This window comes from Syngnathus typhle, linkage group LG3 (genome assembly GCF_033458585.1).
Source record: "Syngnathus typhle isolate RoL2023-S1 ecotype Sweden linkage group LG3, RoL_Styp_1.0, whole genome shotgun sequence".
Lineage (NCBI taxonomy): Eukaryota > Metazoa > Chordata > Actinopteri > Syngnathiformes > Syngnathidae > Syngnathus > Syngnathus typhle.
The window spans coordinates 1,635,738-1,657,178 of record NC_083740.1 but is presented as its reverse complement, the minus strand read 5'-3'; the positions used below and the strand labels follow the sequence as shown (position 1 = coordinate 1,657,178).

At 48.5% G+C, this 21,441-nt stretch overlaps 2 protein-coding genes across 2 annotated transcripts; both read left to right on the top strand.

Annotated features, from left to right (window-relative positions):
• The first annotated feature begins 344 nt into the window (after nucleotides 1–344).
• msmo1 (methylsterol monooxygenase 1) lies at nucleotides 345–2,708 on the top strand. Its single transcript, XM_061274856.1, has 6 exons — nucleotides 345–432; nucleotides 1,095–1,351; nucleotides 1,450–1,598; nucleotides 1,945–2,071; nucleotides 2,139–2,293; nucleotides 2,391–2,708. The coding sequence occupies exons 2-6, from the start codon at nucleotides 1,097–1,099 to the stop codon at nucleotides 2,581–2,583; spliced, it is 879 nt and encodes a 292-aa protein (XP_061130840.1). The 5' UTR covers nucleotides 345–432; nucleotides 1,095–1,096; the 3' UTR covers nucleotides 2,584–2,708.
• Nucleotides 2,709–4,012: 1,304 nt separating this feature from the next.
• On the top strand, nucleotides 4,013–18,491 carry dchs2 (dachsous cadherin-related 2). Its single transcript, XM_061273780.1, has 22 exons — nucleotides 4,013–4,912; nucleotides 4,981–5,799; nucleotides 5,872–6,066; nucleotides 6,142–6,373; nucleotides 6,458–6,694; nucleotides 7,415–7,844; nucleotides 8,183–8,769; nucleotides 8,854–9,041; nucleotides 9,219–9,318; nucleotides 9,402–9,571; nucleotides 9,805–10,621; nucleotides 10,686–10,925; nucleotides 11,510–11,644; nucleotides 11,789–11,998; nucleotides 12,311–13,171; nucleotides 13,374–13,490; nucleotides 13,919–14,130; nucleotides 14,260–14,411; nucleotides 14,492–14,622; nucleotides 14,691–14,977; nucleotides 15,073–15,214; nucleotides 16,051–18,491. Exons 1-22 carry the CDS (start codon nucleotides 4,013–4,015, stop codon nucleotides 18,489–18,491), a joined length of 9,603 nt encoding a protein of 3,200 aa, XP_061129764.1.
• Nucleotides 18,492–21,441: the final 2,950 nt, after the last annotated feature.

Here is a 21,441-nt window from a genome sequence, read left to right as displayed (position 1 = left end):
GATATGACTTGATCTGTACTATTTTTCATGGAAAAGAAAGGGCCCTCGCTCCCCTCTTGAAAACTAACTTTTCCACCTCATTAAAAAAAAAAATGATTTTTTTTTTTTTCAAAGAATACGATATTTCCTTTTTTTCTGACGTTTTTTTTTAATTTGGAGGATTTATGTAATTCAAGATATCTGTTCAATACGTATTTTGTAAGACGCAACCTCCTCACGACCTTATGAAAGCCCCGCTCGGCTTCTGATTGGCTGTCGCTGTGGAGATCCTCAGTCTCACTATCATCGCTTCATGTGGCTGACCAATCAGAGACAGCGTGACGTAGACTTGCGCTCCACGCTGGCCAATCGTAAGGCTGGTCACTCGACTACTTGACGCGCGAGGCCACCAGGTACATTTCACACATACACAACACGCAAGCCAGTGCGAAGGTGAGTGCAAATAATGCGAATAAGCGGACAATTAGCTTAACTTTCAAATGTTCTTTTAACAGTTAAACACTAAAGCGAAGGATAAAGTCACGAACTGGCGTTGTTCGCGGTGAAATGTATAAATACGAGCCCTGCTAATTGAAGTTGTAGCCACCCACTTATTTAGCCTAAATTTGTTATTACAATTTAAATATTTGCTGTAAATGTGGTCAAACGGGTTGTTTGCTAGCACTATAAAGTTTCAAAGAAATGACGCTAGGTTAAAAGTTGTAATATAGCCATCTTATCATAGCAGTGTGATAACAAATGTAAGCACAGTAATACTTGTATTCCTTATGTGTATTTAAGGCCATTGTTCATGTTATCTCAATTTGGAAATAGTTTTTCAATTACATGCATTTTGTATTGTGAGTACAGCTTTTATGGGGATCAGACCAAATGTTGACTAATGAGTAAGTGCAGGTAGAAGCTTTCAAACGTTTTGGGCCCAGGCGCTGTCAATTTTTTTTCTACTAAGACACTATCATAATCCTTATGCTAATTAAATATATCTTCTGTATACCTTTAAAAAAAAAAAAAGGTGTAAAGTTCAAATGACAAATTCATTAGAAAAAAAAAAAGGTATCTGACTAAAGGGAGAAAAAATCCTAATATCATCGCAGTCATGGAGGTGAACGGCACAGCAAACATCTTGAGCTCGGCCTACCTGGCGGCAGAGTATGTGGACGCATTCTTGCCCAGGAACCCCTTGCAGTCCCCGTTCAAGCACGCGTGGGACTACATGATGGACAACTACACAAAGTTCCAGATTGCCACCTGGGGCTCGCTCATCGTGCACGAGTTCATCTACTTCCTCTTTTGCCTCCCTGGCTTCATCTTCCAGTTCCTGCCCTTCATGCAGAAGTACAAGATCCAACCGGTCAGTGTGTCTCCTGTTAAAGGAGTTTGTAATTACATCGAAAGTCCATAAGATGGCGTCAAAGGGCTTGTAATCATTGCTCTTTGTGCTGCACGCAGGACAAGCCAGAGACATGGGATAAGCAGTGGCGGTGCTTCAAGATGTTGCTGTTCAACCACTTCTTCATCCAGCTGCCACTCATCTGCGGCACGTATTACTTCACCGAGTTCTTCAACATCCCTTACGACTGGGACTCCATGCCGCGATGGTCAGTGGCGTGCCGATACAGTATTGACATATGTAGCTCAAGTAACAACCAATCACAACTTCGATTGCCAAGGTCACATGACCGTACTCAGAAAACAACCGAGCCGTGATTGGTTGTGAGCAACTGTGATGTCCTTTACAGAAAGTGGCAAAATGGCCGCCCCCTAAATTGGGTAAAAATGGGTGGATTTTGTTGCTTAATTCAAATTCTAAAAAATATTCATCAGAACGTCCTGTTTAGACCAGGATGGTGCCACATAGAACATATTGGGATATTTTTTTTTCTTAACAAACACAATTATTTGATATTTTATGAAGAGTTAAAACTATTGCATGTGTGTGTCCAGGCCATACGTCATGGCTCAGTGCTTCGGCTGCGCTGTCGTGGAGGACGCATGGCACTACTTCCTCCATCGACTTCTGCACCATCGAAGGATCTACAAGTACATCCACAAAGTCCACCACGAGTTCACTGTGAGTCCTCTTGACACACAAAATCAATCCTCCGCTGAATCGGCACTTGCGTTTATTTGTCCACCAGTCGCCGTTTGGCATGCAGGCCGAGTACGCCCACCCCGCCGAAACCATCATCTTGGGGGCGGGCTTCTTCATTGGCATCATGATCTTCTGCAACCACGTCTTCTTCCTATGGGCCTGGGTGGCCGTGCGCCTGCTGGAAACCATCGACGTGCACAGGTACCACGACCACGTGTTTTCTCGGCTGAGGCAATAGCAATGCTGACCTCATTTAAAAAACAAAAAAGCAAAAAGCAAATTGTTTTGCCGTCCCCAGCGGGTACGACATTCCCATCAATCCACTGCACCTGGTACCGTTCTACGCCGGCGCCCGATTCCACGACTTCCACCACATGAACTTTGTGGGCAACTACGCCTCCACCTTCACTTGGTGGGACAAGCTGTTCAACACTGACAATCAATACAACAAGCACATGCACAAAGACACAGAGGGCAAGAAGACGCAGTAAAAACAACACGCTGTCTCAAATCTGATCTGGATTCAAACCGGAATGTCACGTCAGTGCCTTTTTTTTGGCAGTTTCGCGGTCTTCTCTTTGGCCAAAAATACAACCATAAACATTCTCTTTTTTTGGCTGCTGTTTGTTCTTTAAATATTATTTAGTAGGGCTTGACTGATATGTTTTTTTTCTTTTTTTTAACCACTACCAATTTTGACATTGGGCAGGATCAAATTCTGAAAACCTATAAATCAAACAATTAATTAAAAATATCAAATGAATAAAATAATTTGTTGAATTATAAGCAGGACATTTGACCATCTTACAAAATGTTGTTCTTTAGCATTAGTTTAACGCAGTGCTTCTCAATTATTTTCTGTTACGCCCCCCCCTAGCAAGAAGAAAACTATTCGCGCCCCCCCTCCCCACCGTGACTATCCTAACTTGTCTTGTAAGTCGTAAAATGTTGCACTGTCGCAAACGTGACAGAAGTAACAATGAGAGCGCCACTGCCCCCTGCTGTAGTAAACGCGCAATTACACTTTATTCTAGTACTGCCAAAAAAAAAGCCTGTTCCCCAGGGTCACACGCGCCCCCCCAGGAATAGCACCGCGCCCCCCAAGGGGGGCGCGCCCCACTATTTGAGAAGCACTGGTTTAACGTAAACAAAGCAAAAAAAGGGCTTTTTCAGATTTCAGAACACAAAAATGCAAGTGAAATTTGTGTTTTATAAAGGACAAAAGGAAAACAAAATAGAACACATAGGTGCCTGTTTAATAGTATTGAGTGCAGGGACGTCCTCTATTTGAGGAAATACGAGATGCGAGGTGAGCTGCTTCTGTTTGGACTTTGCACTTTTAATTATAACTTTCTGATAGACTTAGTCACCCACATTTTTTTTATATACGTGTTCATATTTGAATAAAAATGTAAATTTGTCTGTATAATTTGTCTTTTACCATATGTCGTTGTGTCTTCCTCATGGACACCCTGTGACGTCTGTTAGCCACGTAATCTGGCGGCCTGATTAGCGGTGTGGGAAGGCAGAAGGCAGCGCAGATGGGGACAGGGACTCAGTCGGGTCGGGGTGCATCCATTGAAGAGTATGCCGCGGAGACTTTTAGACTGGGAAACTGTTCTGTGATTTTTTTTTTAATCTAATACAAGGGTGTCCAAATTCTGTTTTTCAGCAGACAAGGTTAGTATGGCAGGAAAAAAGACTATATTCGTTTTCCCTCTCTCACTTTCTTGTTCTTGTTGGAATCCAAATGGTTTGTTCCAACTTTTGTTGCTCTTGCTTTGATTCTTGAATGTAGTCTGCCGCGTCTCAGATCTGATCTAGCAGAATAATCAATCAATTTTAGCCTGTGAAGTTAGAGTTGAACAATGTCAAAGTGGCAATTTCATTCCTGTTCTTGAAAAGAAAAAAAAAACCCAGATGTATCTAAGTGTGTTCACACTGCTGATTCCAGCGCTCTTGTGCGCCCCCTTATGGGCAGACGCGTCCAACCTGACGCTGTCCATCCCGGAGGGTCTGCCCGCTCACACTGTGGTCGGCGACCTGGCCACCAGTCTGAGCGGTCCGACTGTCGGCTTCTTTATCTCAGAGAGCCGCGACTCGCACGTGTTCCGCGATCTGGAGATCGACCCGGACACGGGCATCATCTCCACATTGACAGTTCTCGACCGAGAGACTCGCGGGACGTACGAATTTGTGGTGGCTACCCTAGCGGGGGAGGTGGTCAGAGTTCGGATCAACGTGGAGGACGTCAACGACCATTCGCCGCTCTTTCCCTCCGAGCAAGTGGACCTGAATGTGTCTGAGATAAGCCCACCAGGTAGTCGCTTCCACCTCGAAGGAGCTCGGGACCAGGATGAAGGCGAGTTTGGCACCCAGGGGTACCGGATCCGAGAAGCTCATATGGGGCAGCTCGTCCGGCTGGAGCAGCCCAGAGGTTCTGGAAACCAGCCTGGCCTGGATTTGGTTCTGGACAGAAGATTAGACAGAGAATCTGATGAGTTTTACACTCTAACCGTGGAGGCCTTCGACGGCGGGATCCCCGCCCAGATCGGAAGGCTCCGGGTCAACATCTGGGTCATAGATGAGAACGACAACCCGCCTGTGTTCAACCAGAGCAAATACGACGCGTCCGTGCCGGAAAATGCTCCGGTGGGCTCGTCCGTGTGCCAGGTTTACGCCACGGACCGGGACCAGGGCGACAACGGCAGGGTCAGTTACGGGATCAACCGGCGACAGAGCGACAGCGATGAGTTGTTCGCCGTCGACGAGACCACCGGGGTGGTTTTTCTCAACAAGCCATTGGATTTTGAAGCACAGGTGGAGTTACTTTCTTTTTACCGACTAATTTTGCTTTACTGCGTTCCAACTGTTTGTTACTGTGGCAGGTTTTCCACGAGCTGATCGTCACGGCCAAAGACAACGGAGCTCAGCCAGAGTCCAGCAGTACCTTGGTTCTTGTGAAGGTACACAACGTCAACGACAACAGCCCCGTCATCAGCGTGTTGTTCCTCAGCGAGAATGGAGATACGCTGGTTTCTGAGGCCGCCGAGATCGGCGACTACGTGGCCCGGATTTCCGCGTCGGACCCGGACGGCCAAGGGGAGATGGTGTCGGTCCAGCTCGAGGGCGGCGATGGGATGTTCGCTCTCAAGCAGACGGACGAATTTCTGTATGCGTTGTGCGTCTCCTCCCATCTCGACAGGGAAGAGAAGGATCTTTACCGGTTGAAGATCCAAGCCTTGGATTTCGGTAGTCCCCGTTTGAGCAGCGAGACGGTTCTTCTCGTGAAGGTGGCCGATGCCAACGATTGCGCCCCGGTTTTTGAGAAGGACGTGTTTGCGGTCCAGATCTCAGAGGATGCCCCTAAAGGGACTACCGTCATCCAGATGGAGGCCCACGACTCGGATCAGGGAGTCAACGCCGACATCACCTATTCTATCCTCAAGTCCGACTGGGACTGCCCGGTCAGTGTGGATGCGGAGTCCGGATTGGTCCTCACAACCGGAGAACTGGACCGGGAGAGGCAGCCGGAGGTGTGTTTGTTCCTGGTGGTGGCGGAAGATTGCGGGGAACCGGCCAGGTCGACCACCGCCACGGTCAGGCTGGTCCTGGAAGACGTCAACGACAACGAGCCGGTGTTCCAGCGGAGTCTCTACAATGCCAGCTTGATGGAACACAGCACCCCCGGGACCTGTTTTTTGCAAGTACATACTGGACCGCCCCCGAGACACGTTCTGGCTCACAGATACCAAACCTTTCCTGTATTATTTTCCTAGGTTGTGGCCACTGATGCGGACAGTCCAGAGTTCAGTGCTCTGGTCTATTCCATACCTGAAGTCTTTGATGGGTTGGATCAGAACCAGAACCTGTTCCACATTAATTCTCAGACCGGAGAGCTGTGCGTCTCCCGGGACATTGATAGAGATGCCGGACAGACTGCCTACGACATCCTGGTCAGAGCAGACGATCCGGTTTGTATACTAAAGACTCCTACTTTCGATGTTTTTTTTCGGTGTTTTTTCAATTTCCGTTTCTTGGCTTGGTAGGGAGGCCTCCACGCGTACACGTACGTGCACGTGGAGATCCAAGACCTCAACGACAATGCGCCGGTGTTCAAGCCAGAGCGATACGTTACCAGCATCAGCAGTCACGCGCCATCCGGCACCGAGATCCTGCGAGTTGTGGCTGCTGACGCCGACGCCGGTCGCTACGGCTACATCACCTACCACATCCTACCCGGCGACCTGTCTGCTCTCTTTGCCCTCGATGAACAAACAGGTAATCAGGATCAACCTGACAACGGGAAGCGTCCTTTAATGTTTTACTTAGCAGCTCCAGATCAATCATGTATGTACCCGACAGGGATTCTGTATCTCGCGTCCTCATTGAAACGCCCGGGCGCCACCAGTATCAAGTTATCCATCACGGCGCAGGACGGCGGGGGCGTGTCATCAGTCCGACCGGCCGAGGTGATTATCGACGTCTTGTCGAGCGTCCCTCCTCCGGCCGTGTTCCAGACATCCCGATACGACTTCACCGTGCCGGAAGACGCCCCACCGGGCACCAGCGTAGGCACCGTGCGGGCCGCAAACCCAACGGGTAGGTTTTGCCGTCAAATGAATTGATCAAATATTTATCAAAGACAATGCGGTTGTTTTTTTTTTGACATATCCACAAGACCATTTTCCGAAACATCTGCATGTACCGTAATTTTCGGACTATAAATCGCACTGGAGTATAAGTCGCACCAGCCATAAAATGACCAGAAAAGTGGAAAAAAAACATATATATGTATATAAGTCGCTCCTGAGTATAAGTCACCCCCCCACCCAAACTATGAAAAAAACGCGACTTATAGTCCGAAAATTACGGTATTGTTTCAAACGCGCCAGTTTAGTTTCCAGACGTGAAGAGGCAAACAGGAAGGCTCCGGCTGCCCTTTAAGGTTTAATCCGATTGAAGTAGATCAACAGATGACAATGCAATTGTGTGTGTGAGATAAAAGGAGCAACCTGAAGCTTCGTGACAGCAGGCAGCAGTCACGCCAGACCACTTCATTAATTAATGGCTTAAGGCCTTAAAGATTAAATCAGAAACAACCAGGTTAGGCGTCATTAAGATAGTCTGTAATCTTATAAATCCGTGATGCGACAAACACTTACTTCAAGGGTTTAATTCCATTGTAATTATACTCAATGGATTTTTTTTCTTTGTTGAAAATGTTCTATACTGAAGGACCAATCAGCCAATTGATCGAAAATTTATTCTGAGAAATTTCAGGTTTAGCGTCCTTCTGTGATGTCATCTTGTGTTTCACAGATTCAACGGAATCCATCTCCTACCGCATCTCCTCCGGCGACCCGCGGGGTCTTTTCACCGTGGACGCCGAGTCGGGCCTGATCAGCACAGTGAAACCTCTGGATCATGAGATTCTACCGTACGCCTTGCTCTTCCTCCAGGCCTTCGCCCAATCCTCCCCGGTCTACGGCGGGGCGTGGGTCAACGTCAGCGTGGCTGACGTTAATGACGCGGCGCCCGTATTCCCCAAACTCTGGGACTCCGTCTTTGTATGGGAAAACACGGCGCCGGGCACCACGGTGTATATCGCCCACGCCCACGATGATGACAGCGGCGTCAATGGCCGGGTGACCTATTACTTGAGAGGTCGCTATGGCGAGGTCTTCGCAGTGGACCCGGACCTCGGAACGGTTACGCTCAATCAAAGTCTGAGAGCAGACGCTCAAGAAAGGTATAAATAACTTTACCAAAAGAACAGTTTGGCTTACAAGACATTGCTTGGTGATTTTTTTTTTTTTTTAAATGACCCAAGATGGTAGCAAAGCTCAGGTTAATAGGAAAGTAGTAATTGGTGTCAAAAATAATATATTATTATCATATCATATGTATTTTTAATAATTTTTAATATATATTATAAGACAGAAAATATTATAATATTATATATTATATTAATATTATATTATATTAAATATATAATAATACAATTATAATACATAATATAATTTTTTGTCTTGTCAGAATATGTCAAAAAAAAAATTAAATATATTTTTTCTCTTTTTTTTTCCCCAGGCCGATTCAATTGGAAATCACGGCTGAAGACGGTGGGGAACCCCCTCGCAGCGCCACACTGACCCTCACCGTCAATGTGGACCGGGCCTCCCGATTTGATGGCCTGGCATTTGAGACGCTGGTCTACCAGGTGGAGATCAGCGAGAGTTCTCGGAAGGACTCCCCGGTGATCCAGGTGAGGGCCCAACGCATCGATGGGGCCCCCTCCAACACTACAGAACTGGTTTACTCCCTGGAGGAGGAAGCAGGTTCCCCTCCGTTTCCCTTTCGGATCCATCCTGGAAGCGGGTGGTTGTACCTCTCTGATGATCTGGACTACGAGCGGGAATCGGCCTATCGCTTCAGAGCAGTTGCTACATTAGGCCAGGCCAACGCTACGGCGGCGGTGGTGGTTCTGGTGCTGGACGTCAATGACAATTCGCCAGTTTTCAGCAGGGCTACATACTATTTGGTCCTGCCAGAGGGCCCGTCGCCTCGTGCTCTAGTAGGTCGGGTCACCGCCACCGACCGGGACTCTGGGAAAAACGCTCAGCTCTCCTTCATCCTGCTCACGGATGGGAAGTTCTTCCGCATCAATGCTGAAACGGGTAAAGCTATTCCTTATTTATGACCGACGAGCAACTGTCAATTTGCATTTTTTTATGACCCGTCCTCAACTTCCTGTCCATCAGGTGAGATTGTCAACTGGGTGGAGTTAGATAGAGAGCAGAGCAGCCAGCACACCCTGGAGGTGATGGCTGCCGACCATGGCAGCCCACGTCGCAATGCCACCGCCACAGTCCACATCGTGGTCACTGACGTCAACGACAACACGCCGCAGTTCAGGCATCTGCCGGCTAGCAAGGAGCGCAAGGTCCAGGTGAGCATTATGCGAATGGACGGACAGACAGGTAACGAAGCTGAGCCCTGATATGATGTCATTTTCAAGACAAAATGGCCGCCCCCTGAGATGGATGGTGGTCCACAAGTGCAATAATAACCAGAATGTACACTTGTCGACCATTTTTGACTTAACTTGTGTATATTTACTTGTCAGATATCGCCCACAATGCCAACAGGATCGTTCGTGACAAACGTTTTTGCCAGAGACTTGGATGCGGGCGAAAATGGAACGGTCACTTTGTCGTTGGTAACTGGTAGGTCCTTTCTGTTCAATCTAATTAAGTTGTTTCTATTAAAAGTAGGCGTAGGACATTTCCCAAATCTTCTTCTATGTCAGTCGGTGCGGAAGGTCAACGTTTGAGACATTTCGAGATTGACGGGAAGAGCGGAGACATCAGGACGACGTCGTTGTTCAAGCACAGCGGGGAAGCCACTTACGTCCTCCAAGTGACAGCCAGAGATGGCGGATCTCCACCACTAGAGGGCACTGCACTCATTCACGTGCAGGTACTACACTTGTGGCTTGCTCCAATGACCTCGAATCATCCACCAGGTGGCAGTGTTTGACACGTTTATTCCTTCTAGCGGTACATTCAGTTCCCATTTGTTGGCATTGTGAATGAGTGAATGGTCGTGTGGCCGGCGACCAATCTAGGGTGTATTCTCCTGCTGTTTACTTAAATATACAAAGTATTTAATCTAAAAAAAAGCAAAGAAAGAAAATCTAATATCCTCTCCAGGTTTATGGATCAGAGAACCAGTCCGGACATGCCTTCCCAACAGTCGTGAGACATCTGAGGGTCAGAGAGGACGACCCGCCGGGAACCGTGATTGGTTCCGTTAGCATCATGACTCCCGGAAATAAATTGAGCTACTCCATCACCGATGGTGACGGGGACTTCCGGTTTGGCGTCAATTCTCAGTTAGGAGACCTCTATGTCTACCAGACTCTGGACTACGAGGCGGCTGCCCAGTACGAGCTCACTGCGCTCGGTGAGGACGATGTCGGCGGGAACGTAAAGGTGCGGGTATTTGTGACGGTAGAGGACGTCAACGACCATCCACCGTGGTTCCCCGACGAATTAATAGTGTTTGCCTTGAGGGAGGACGCCCCCATCGGATCCCTGGCGTTTGCCTTTTGCGCCAGAGACGAGGACGGGACATACCCAAACAGCGCGCTGTGGTACTCCCTCGCCTCGCCACCGGGATTCCCCTTCAACTTGGACTCTCGGACCGGTAGATTGACGGTGGCAGCGCCCCTGGATCGGGAGGTCAGCCCGGCCTACGCCTTCACCGTAAACGCCAGCGACCAAGCCGAGAGGCGGGTGGAGCGTAGGCACGCGTCGGTGACGGCGAGGGTCTTTCTGCTGGACGTCAACGATAATCACCCTACGTTTAAGTCGGCGGATGTGGTCCAGGTTGCAGAAGACACGGTGGAAGGGAGTTTGATCCACCATTTTGTGGCGACGGATGCGGACGAGAGGGAGAACGGGACCGTGTCCTACATCATACTGGCGGGAAACCAAAAAGGGTTGTTCACCCTGGAGGAGAAAACAGGTACTGCTTCGTGAATCAAAGGTGAACTCAACGTCAATCTGACTCGAGTTCTTTTATCACGCAGGCCTCTTGCGGCTCTCGGCGCCGTTGGACTTTGAGACGGCACGTTTCCACCGACTGAGCGTGGCCGCGGTGGACGGCGGCCTGCCTCCGCTCTCATCCAGCCAGACGCTGACGGTCGAGGTGGTCGACGTCAACGACCGTCCGCCCGTCTTCAGTCGCGACGTCTACCTCGCCAGCGTGGCGGAGAACAGGGAACCTGGAGAGTTGGTGCTCCAGCTGTCCGCCACCGATGAGGATTCAGGTACTGCGATCCGATCGTTTCTTTCTAGCACTTTGTGAAAATCGTCAGCTCGCACAATAGAAATAAACATTGGGACTGGAAATCATCTCACACATCTAACCCGTAATCACAGGTGTTTATTTGAACGCGGCCGACCTTCCCAGTCCCATTTATTTGCTTTGCTGCTGCCGACAGTGCGGCTCTGTTCAAATTCTGTCGCTGCTTCGACAGCGGCTTCGTATTTTTTGAGAGGGAGGGGGTCACCAGGGGGTTCTCACAAACATTCTAAGGGGTGAGTCGAGTCCAAAAACAGCAAGCGGGGGGTTTAGGGTGGGGGTGGGTGGTTGGGGTTTCTCAAAGGTCTCCTCTGGCGATGATGTCAATAATCCGAGCCATATGTGCCAATAAAGTCTACGGTTGTTGTCAATGACACAAATCAGGGCAAACTTTATTTTTTATAGAGAACCATTGAACTAAAAAAACAAATACACTAACTACACATTCTTGGAAAAGACTATTTCATAGAAACAATATTGTAAGAAACTGTCCATTAGCGAGCAGTGAGGTTTTGGTTTCTCTGATGGATGATTGAGTGCATTCCCCAGAGGAGAACGCGGTGGTGTGGTACAGTCTATTACCTGGTCCCGGCTACGAGCTCTTCAGTATCAACCCGTACTCCGGCCTGATCACCACATCAGCCTTCCTGGACCGGGAGCAGCAGCCATACTTCACCCTGAGAGGTAGGACCACCCGCTGTCCCCATCCCACCAAGAAAAAGTGAAGACAAAGAGGAAATCTTAACAAGTGGATAAAAGTAAAGGCAAAAAGAAAATGTGTCAAGCAGGTTCAATTTGCGTGATACGTTTGTCGATTCTTCTTCTCAGTCCAGGCCCGTGACAGCAGCCCGCGACCTCTTTCGGGCATCGCCACGGTGTTTTGCTCAGTGCTGGACGACAACGACAACCCGCCAAGCTTCTCGCAGTCGTCCTTCCGGATCAGCATTCCGGAAAACCTTCCGCCTGGAATCGTGCACACTGCCTGGGCGTCCGACCCGGATGTTGGCGAGAACGGGACCGTTCGTTATGCCATTTTAGGTGAGCACGTCATGCTGTGCATGTCGAGAGCAATTGTCAGCCAAATTCTTTTTTATATTGATTGTATTTTGATTTTCAATAAAAATAGATTTAATCTCCAGACAAATATTATTTAGTGCAATTTTTTTCTTTTTATATATATATATTTTTTTTTTATTTATTATCCTAAAAAGTAAATTTTTTTCACAATTATTTTTTTATTATTTTTTAAATATTTTTTTCCCAACTAATGAAGTGCTATAAGATTTAAAGTTATTTTTTCACAAAAAGTCTTATTTACACAGTACGTGTAATCTGTGTGATCATCTTCAGGTGAGGACCACGGTGTCTTTGCCATCGACGGGCACACAGGAGCCGTCAAGACCCTTCAGAATCTGGACCGCGAGGACCATCAGAACTACACGCTGACTATCCAAGCCCGTGACAGCAGCCCCGCCCCGCTCAGCACCATCACGCAGCTACAACTGCTCCTCCTGGACCAAAACGACAATGCGCCGGCCTTCACTGTGGACAGCTACCGTGCCTCCGTCAGCGAAGGCCTTCCGGCCGGGGCAGCGGTCCTGGGCGTCACCGCCCTGGACCCCGACCACGGAACCAACGGTGACGTGACATACTCACTGACGGACGATGACAGTCAGGGCGCGTTCTCCGTCGACCCCTCCACCGGTGACATCCGGACTACAAAGACCCTGGACCGGGAGACCAGGTCCCAGTTCTCCCTTAAAATTCTGGCAACAGATGGTGGAAGCCAAGACCCTTTGAGCTCGATAGTGTCCATAACTATTCAGGTGGACGACGTCAACGACAACGCTCCCGTCTGTGACAACAATCCCGTCAAGGCACTAGTCTCTGGCGACACGCTTCCGAACCGAGTGCTCGCCACGGTGACGGCGACAGATCCCGACCTGGGTCCTAACGGGACCGTTCGTTTTTTCCTTCCCGATGACCAGGAGAATCTTTTCGACATCAATGCAGAAACAGGAGAAATCTCAATGAGGCGACGGGTGAGGGCGGGCTTCTTCGGAAGGAAGTTGCGGGTGGCGGTATCGGATCGTGGAAATCCCGTGCTGACGACGAGCTGCCTGGTGTTTGTCCACCTCAGAGGAGAAACCGCAGAATTGCGATTCACACAAAACGTCTACAATACCACCATTGCGGAAAACAGCAAGGCGGGTTAGTACCACTTATATTTTCAGTCATCATTTTTTGCATTTGGGTGGAAATATTTTAGTCCAGTAGATTCACAATCAAGGCCCAAAAAAAAGTTCTGTAGGCATGAGTAGAGCCACAAAAGAGTCTTAAGAAGCTAAGTCAGAAACCAAACAGGAAGTCGGCCATTTTGTTTTGACAAAATAGCGGTGATCTTGACTTCCAGGCACGTGGATCGCAACAGTTAACGCTGAGGGACAATCTGAAGGCCAATTGGAAAAGATCTCATATTCCATATTCCCAGACGACAACCAAGGCGCATTTTCCATCGATTCCCACACAGGTAAAGACTCAGAGACTGTGGGCTTCCTCCGCCAAAATGCTAATTTCACATTCTCTTCTAATCAGCCATTTTATTTTCCATGACGACATCCGTAAAAAAATCTTTGCCAGAAAAATATCTGCACCATCTTTCCTTGCCAAGCACAAATTATCAGCTTCATCTCTGAGCAGTTTCCAGCCCCCACAATTGTGGATCGTGTTCCAGCCTTCCATAACATCTCCTTGATAGTCTAATAAGTTTCTCATGTTGTTTGTTACTTCCCAAAAGGTGATTGTCAATTTTAGGAGTCGCTTGGCTGAGACTGTACTTTGTGACATTCACCTTGCATAAACTTCATGACCAAACAAGCTTGTGTGGAAATAAGCATTTTCAAAATTGTGTTTCATCGGTTTTGTTTGTGTTATTCCGTGCAAACTTTTTGGTATCAGGTGAGATTCGATTACGGCAGGACAACGCGTTGGACTTTGAGACGAGCCCTCGAGTGGAGCTCCTGGTCCTGGCAGAGGACGGTAGGGGGACGGCCTACTGCAAGGTGGACGTTACCCTGCGGGACGCCATCAACGACGCCCCCGTCTTTGAACGTGATGTCTACCGGAGCGCCGTGTGGGAGGGCCAAGGGCGCAACACCTACGTCCTGCAGGTCGGCATCTTCGCACACGTTGCAGTTTGTACTATTAACAAAAACAAAACGGATCCTCCACCATCTTTGTTTTTCCCCATTGCAATAGCGTTTAGCATACAAGCTAACAAGCATACACCCAATCTTTAGGTTTTTGCCCACGACGAAGACAATGGAGAAAACGGGCAAATTGAGTTTTCCATCATTTCCGGGAACCAAAACGACGCTTTCATCTTGGACTCAGTCCGTGGGATCCTCGCCACCAACTCGATGCTGGACCGTGAGATTACGTCTTCGTACGAGTATGCTAACACAACAACTAATCAGTCCAAAAGTCAGCTGGGCTCGATGAATGGATGGATGATCTTTGTTCTCATTTCAGGCTGGTGGTGCAGGCGTCAGACAAAGGAAACCCTCCACTCAGCAGTAGCGCCACCATCTGGCTCCAAGTGGTGGACGTCAATGACAACAGTCCCGCCATCCCTCCCATGGAACCTGTACTGCTCTCAGAGAGTAAGACGCTCAAGAACAGGAACAGCTTAAAAACTGACGACCCACATACCGCCAACTGTATTCCACAGATGTACCGGCGGGATACGTGGTGACGCAGGTGACGGCGAACGACGTGGACCTCGGCCCCACCATCACCTTCAGTTTCGCTGGTGACGCCGGCGTAGAAAGCGCCTTCGCTGTGGACCGGTACACCGGCGTGGTTTCGCTGACCCGAGCTTTGGATTTTGAGGAGGAGGCCGAGTTCACGCGGACCATCTGGGCATCAGATTCTCTTCACCGGACCTCTGGAGAGTTGAAAGTCCAGGTGCTGGACGTCAATGACAACAGTCCCATTTTCAACCAGCTCTCATACCAGGTTTGTGTGAAAAAGGCAAAATGTGACCTTTACAAATTCAAGTTTATTTATTGAAGTGGATTAAGGCCTGATTTGAGTGTTTGTGTCTGCTCAAGGCGGAGTTGTCGGAGCTGGCTCCGGCGGACACGTTTGTCTTGAACGTATCCGCCACCGACAAAGATTCAGGACTGAACGGCAAGATCACCTACAAGCTACTCTCGTCTCTTTTACAAGGCTTTTACGTCCAACCGCACACTGGTAAGAACGATAATGAGCCTTACTCAAGGAAATATCTGCCCTTTGCCAGAACCGCCATGCCAGTTGCGATCCAAGTTACAATAATGGACTCGTACTAGTTGCGACAACGAGACCCAATGCCAGTGACCACAACGGACTGGTAATTCTTTCCAAATCGGCATCAAGGTTTCTTTGGAACATTCCAATACACGGGTAACGCCAACAGGGAACATTGTCTCTTGGCAAAGAATCACCACCTAACAAGCTTTTGGCGTTAATGCTTTTTTTGGGGTACTTTTCCCATATGCAACTTTATGTTCCTCCCTGAAGGTAATTCATGGCCTCAGGAACATTAAATATGAGAATAATTGCCCAGCTTCCTGTTGAGGAGTGCAAAAAGTGAAACTAATACTGCCATCTGATACACGCCTTGCCTTGCTAAAATGGCCTCCTTATGTTTGTGAAACAATACACAACCCAGTCAAAATGAATCAAGCCAACGTGTCGAGAATTCAGCAGAGCAGGCCGCTGACGGCGGATAATAAATCGGTTGGCGGGGTGAAACGTTACCGCCGCACCAGTGTGTTGTAATGGTGTACACATGGTTTGGGTTAAAATGAAGGAGGTACGCGGGTAATGCTAACAAGAGAAAGGATGTGTTAACAGTTCTTGTATCATGGCACCGTATTAGCCGCCCTAACACTTCATCGACCTTTTAGTGAAACATTTTTCACATTGGTCGCCTTTTCCACTGGAGCGTACGACCCGCTGCTCTGTAACCTTTATGTCCACGTGGCTAATATTAACGTAGCATGTTGCTCTGACTTCACATTGTACTTGCTTTGTTTATCTTTCAGGATCACTTTTCACCAGTAAGCCCATGAAGGCCACCGGCAACAGTAACCCCGTTCGTCTTCTCGTCGAAGCCCGAGACGGAGGCGATCCCGTCCTCTCTAGCGTCACATCCGTTGATGTATTGATCCTGGATACCAACGACCACACGCCGCTCTTTCGCCAGGACGTCTACACCGTCACCGTCTCGGAGGATGCGCCTGTTGCCGCAACGCTCCTGACCGTCTTTGCCTCCGACCAAGACCGGAGCCCCGAAAACACGTATCTGGACTACGCCCTCTTTGCAGGAAACGAAGCGCGGCGTTTCTGTTTGGAAGTCAAAACGACACAGGTGGAGAATCGGATGAACAACGTCGGGCAGCTGGTACTGTGTGGCCCGCTGGACCGTGAGATCTGTAAGAACTACGCACTCACGGTGAGAGTATCCGATCGAGGGACGCCACGTCTCAACAGCTCCGCCGTTATCATGGTGACTGTCACGGACTGCAATGATAACGCGCCAGTTTTTCCGAGTCCAGAGTATCACGTTCGAGTCAGCGAAAACAGCCGGCCGGGCACCAGCCTGGCCCAAATCAACGCAACGGATCTCGATGAGGGAGTCAACGGTCTACTGCGCTATGACATAATCTCAGGGAACAGCGGAGGACGCCTCAAGATGGACCCTGAGTCTGGACTTTTGGTGGTCAACACCCCGCTAGACTACGAGGAAGAATCCGAATATACCCTCGTCATCCGGGTGTCTGATGGCGACGACTCTACAAAAGATCGGAATACGGCGTTCACCCAGGTTTTCATCACAGTGCTGGACGAGAATGACAACGGTCCCTTCTTCCTGTTCCCCACGTTGAATTGTTCCGTGCTGGAGAATCTTCCGGCGTTCACCCACGTCTGCGCCATCCGTGGTGTCGACAAAGACACGGGCACCTATGGACAACTTACCTACTCCGTCCTGTACTCCTGTTTCGGAGATTCTGGTGGGATGGAGAGGAAAGAGTCCGCCTTGGCCGTGGATCCCCGCACCGGTGATGTTCACACCCGGCAGACCTTGGACTACGAGCGTGAGAGCCAGTACTGCTTGGTGGTGGAAGCCCGGGACAAAGGCGACAAGGTGGCGACAGTCCAAGTGCATGTTTCTGTCAAGGGAGTGGACGAGTTTAGTCCCCTCTTCACACAGAGCCAATACCGTTTCCTCCTGCCCCGAAACGCCAAGCCAAGGGATGCCGTTGGCTTTGTGATGGCACTGGACCAAGATGGAGGTGTGGACGGGTTGGTGGAATACTCCCTTCTGGACCCACCGTCGTTCTTCTCCATTAATAAAACCTTTGGAGCCATCTATGCGTCAGGACCTGTGTTCCGCAGACAGGGCGGCGAGGATGAACTGAAGCTGGTCGTGTCCGCCAGAAGTCCCCGACCTGGGTCCAGGACAACTTTCTGTCAGGTTTTTATCAACGTATCCAGTTTGGCCGGGGCTGCCGTTGGGGTGACACTTGACAGCCACATCCTTAGTCTGAGCATCTCACTTGTTGTATTCCTGCTGATCCTTGTTGTCTTCGTCGGCTTGGTGCTCAGATCAAAACTCAAAGAGGCTGGCCTCAAAAACACGGCCACGAACCTGAAGCAACCGGACCGAGCCTTCTCACTGCAAGACATGAAACCTGTCATCATAACGAAAAGCTGCGACGGGTCCAGTCGCCAAACACCTTCCATCCAAAGTGGCCGTGGCTCGGCGGAAGGCGAGACGGCCGAGGACCAGGAGATCAAGTGGATCAACGAGTACCCCTGCTGCGAACCAGATGAAAAAGGGATCTTGGAAAACCCAGCGTCCTGCCAATCTGTGACTGTTGGGCCAGGACAATTCTTATCGCCCGGTCTACGTTTGGTCTCGGGGATGGCCAGCATCGAAAATCTGCACCATTTCAAAGAAGATGGACCAGGACAAGGACAAGGACTCCTTATAAGGATTAGAGAAAGGAATTTAGAAGGGAAGTCTGCAGATTCTCTGGAGTATCTGGATGGGGGCCGCAGATGGGACTACTTGCTAGACTGGGAGCCTTGCTTCCAGACTCTGGCGGAGGTCTTCACTGAAATCGCGAGGCTCCCGGACCAGGAGCTCCCAGGGGGCCGCAAGGACCTGGATCACCCGCCGCCTCCGCTCATAACATCTGTGGCCCAGCCGGGGGTGCGGACAGTGCCGCCCCGCAAACCATCTCGGGCACGCAGCCTGAGGCGGCGGCCATCCTATCCCAGGTACGCCTACTCCCCCTTGGCCAGGAACACGGGTCTCACACCGACGGCCATGACGCCAACATTCTCCCCTTCGCTTTCGTCGCTCACTATCAGGACCCCCAGGACCTCTCCAATTCTATCTGACGCCGGGGTGGGGGGTATCAGACTGGATTCGGGGCCCCTTACCGCAAGTCTGCTTGAAGCAGAAATCCAAGTATGATCAAGTGTTTAGCTTCAGCTTGACTTTTTTTTTTTTTTTTGAATACTTGATTTTTTTTTTTGTAGATTACTCTGTCACCTACATACGTCCAGATTCAATCTCTAGTTTGAGATACTGTTATAGAATGACCGAATAGGCAGGTATACTTTTGAATTTACTTGGTAAAAAGTTGCTTTAATTGAGTTTGATGATGTCACATGAATATCATCTCCTGATTCCAATCTGTGTCAGGGATTTCTTCTTTGAAGCAATCCGATTTTAGATTCACCGCTCTTCACTTTTACAACGGCTCAGTGTGATGTAAGCGTTTTCATCTCTTCCGATTGGCTCAGCAAACTAGTTTGTTATGTTTACCTTTTTGATTGGTTGATCTTAACAAGATTCAAAGATTGCTTTTTAGGGAAGGACGATGCACTTTTCAAGAAAAACTGGACTTGATAAGTCGAGCTCAACCAACCTTTGGCTTGCTTGTTTTAACCTGGAAATTAAAATGTCTGGGCCACGTTCAAAAGAAAGCAAAGAAATCGCACATCGGCATCTCTGGTGAGTACAATGGATTTTATTGAGAATATTTGATAAATATTGATTGTGCTACATTAGACGAGAAATGGAATTGCGTGTCCAAAATGCAAAATACCTCGCCACACGGCGTTTTAGCTTTAGCAATAATTCGCGACTGAAGGCCCAGGTTCCAAACTCACAATCTACCATTGGATTCATTTCATGAAATGAGTTGAGGTACCTCTTAAAAATATTTTCTTACGCGGCAACATGATTCAAGGACAATACAAAATGACAGAAGTTCATTCAGTGCACCCCTCCCCGTCTCAGCAAACATTGAGGCACGTAGCCACTGAAACCTCTACCAGACGTCTCGGCCGCCGAGACAATAAACACTGCGGCCTTGACCCTCCATGTAATCACTTGGAGGTGCGCCGTTATTTATTGACTCGCGTTGGTGTGTGACTTTGCTATTTCTCCCTCCCATTTGCGATTCCAGGCTGATGGAGGAGCTCTTTCACCGTATCGTGCGATCTGGCCAAACAGAAAAAAAAAAAAATGGAGGGTTTCCTTGAATGTTGATTGCAAAAGACTAAAAATATACTAAAAGCAGGAAAAGACGGAGAGTCCACAGAAACGTTTGTGCAATCCCGCTGATGGACGCGCAAATAAGCAAACAAAAAGCACGCCTGACCTTCTCGGTGGAGGTAATTCATCACACAAGTGCTTACCTCCTCTCTTATGCAAACCATATGGAGCGTGCCCGGAGAAGTTGGCTTGTTATCGCTCACTGTCATTATAAAAGTGCCTTTTAGAGGAGCTCATGTTCCAACCTCGGAACGGCTTTTGTGTTCCTGCACCAAAAAAAAAAAAAAAATGTTGAAAGGCTTTCTGTTTTCTTTTTACAAAATTCCATATTTTGCTCAGTATTTACTCAAATATCACATTTGAAGACTTTAAATTGACGTTAAGATTAGTTTATCTTGTCTGATTTTGTTTTTTCTTCACAGTTTGAAGCCAGTCATGGTTACAGTAATATTTTGTTAGAAATTTTAGCTGTTGGAATATAACCTAAGAGTTTTAGCTCCTCTGGGCCAAAGGCGGTGGTTGGGAGGTGGGGGAGGGGTTTAAGTTGGCGACGGGAATGCGAGAGAAGGTCAAAGTTTGATACACAAAGCAGCCTTAAGTGTCACATTTGGATTCAATCAAATCACTCGTGTGTGTGTGTTGTTGTTTTTTTGCCTGCTGCTGCTGCTGCCGCCACCACATGATACAAAACAGATGGTCTCCAATTTATTTCCTCCAATCATAATATTATTAACCATTGCATGCAATATATATTTTTTAATGATTGCAATGACAATTTCAATTCAAACAAACAACTATTTTTCCATAGCTATCAAAATAAAGCTGATTGATAGCTGCTGTCAGTCTCCTAAGCCCAACATGCGATCGAGGCCTCAAGTGTGAATGTCACCTCTTTAAAAGAGTGTCTGTGACGACCAAGTCAGGTGACCTCTGAACCCTCTCGGAAAGCAGCCGGGGTTGTTTTGAGGCTGGAAACAGGGCAGGTGACCTGCCTCCGCCCCCCCCTTCAGTGATGGATGGGGTCTTTGGACAACACACACACACACACATCATACAAAATGGATGCCCCCCCCAAGACCACTGTTGTGTGTCCCTGACTCTAAACCACCTCCAGTCTAAAAATGTCTCAGGCCTTGGCCATGCAGCAAGAATAACAGCAAAGCCATGCTGTTCTGTTTTTGGACAGGCAAAATTAGGAGGTATTAAGCGGGACCCATTAGGACCCCATGTTGAGCTTTTTTGATGTGACGCACAAAAGCGTGAATTTGATACACTAATCACCCAACTGTCCACTTTGTGTACTTTTCAATGAGAAAAAAAAAAGAAAGCTTTTTCCTCAAAAGGCTGTTGCGAGGTTGTTGATGTTTTTTTTAGTTTTTTTTTAAAGAGGAAGCAAAGAGTTGGCGTCTGAGAAGAAGCAGAAGTGTGGAGTCCGCATCGGGTTACCTTTACCCCTCACTGCCCCCCGCCCCGCCCCAACCCATCCCCGCCCCCGGGTGCGCTGAGGTGCACCACAATCCTCCTAATGATGGAAAATGAACGCTCCATTGAGCAGACCTAAAGGCCCCGGCTGACGTTTCCTGCCTATTTGAAAAGCACAGATGACCTGCCGACATGGCTGATTTGGCTGCAATGAAGCAAACGCGTCAAGCCACTTTTGTTATGATTTCCACAAAGAAGGCCGGGTAACGAGACTGGGACGAAAATAAGACTTGTGCTAAATTTAGCCGTCACCCAGTCTCCAAATATTTACGTAACATGCAAGTCAAATGGCACCAAAAAACGTCAAGCGATAGGAGATAAAGTTGCAAATAATCTTTTCCAGACAAGTCATAATCTGACAAGAGGAAAGTCACACATG

Coding starts and splice junctions, on each gene's coding strand:
- msmo1 (XM_061274856.1), top strand. CDS start 1,097: ATGGAGGTGAACGGCACAGCAAACATCTTGAGCTCGGCCTACCTGGCG. Junction 1,599..1,944: donor TGGGACTCCATGCCGCGATG/GTCAGTGGCGTG, acceptor GTGTGTGTCCAG/GCCATACGTCATGGCTCAGT. Junction 2,072..2,138: donor AAGTCCACCACGAGTTCACT/GTGAGTCCTCTT, acceptor TTTGTCCACCAG/TCGCCGTTTGGCATGCAGGC.
- dchs2 (XM_061273780.1), top strand. CDS start 4,013: ATGTATCTAAGTGTGTTCACACTGCTGATTCCAGCGCTCTTGTGCGCC. Junction 5,800..5,871: donor CCGGGACCTGTTTTTTGCAA/GTACATACTGGA, acceptor TTATTTTCCTAG/GTTGTGGCCACTGATGCGGA. Junction 14,623..14,690: donor ACCTGTACTGCTCTCAGAGA/GTAAGACGCTCA, acceptor TGTATTCCACAG/ATGTACCGGCGGGATACGTG.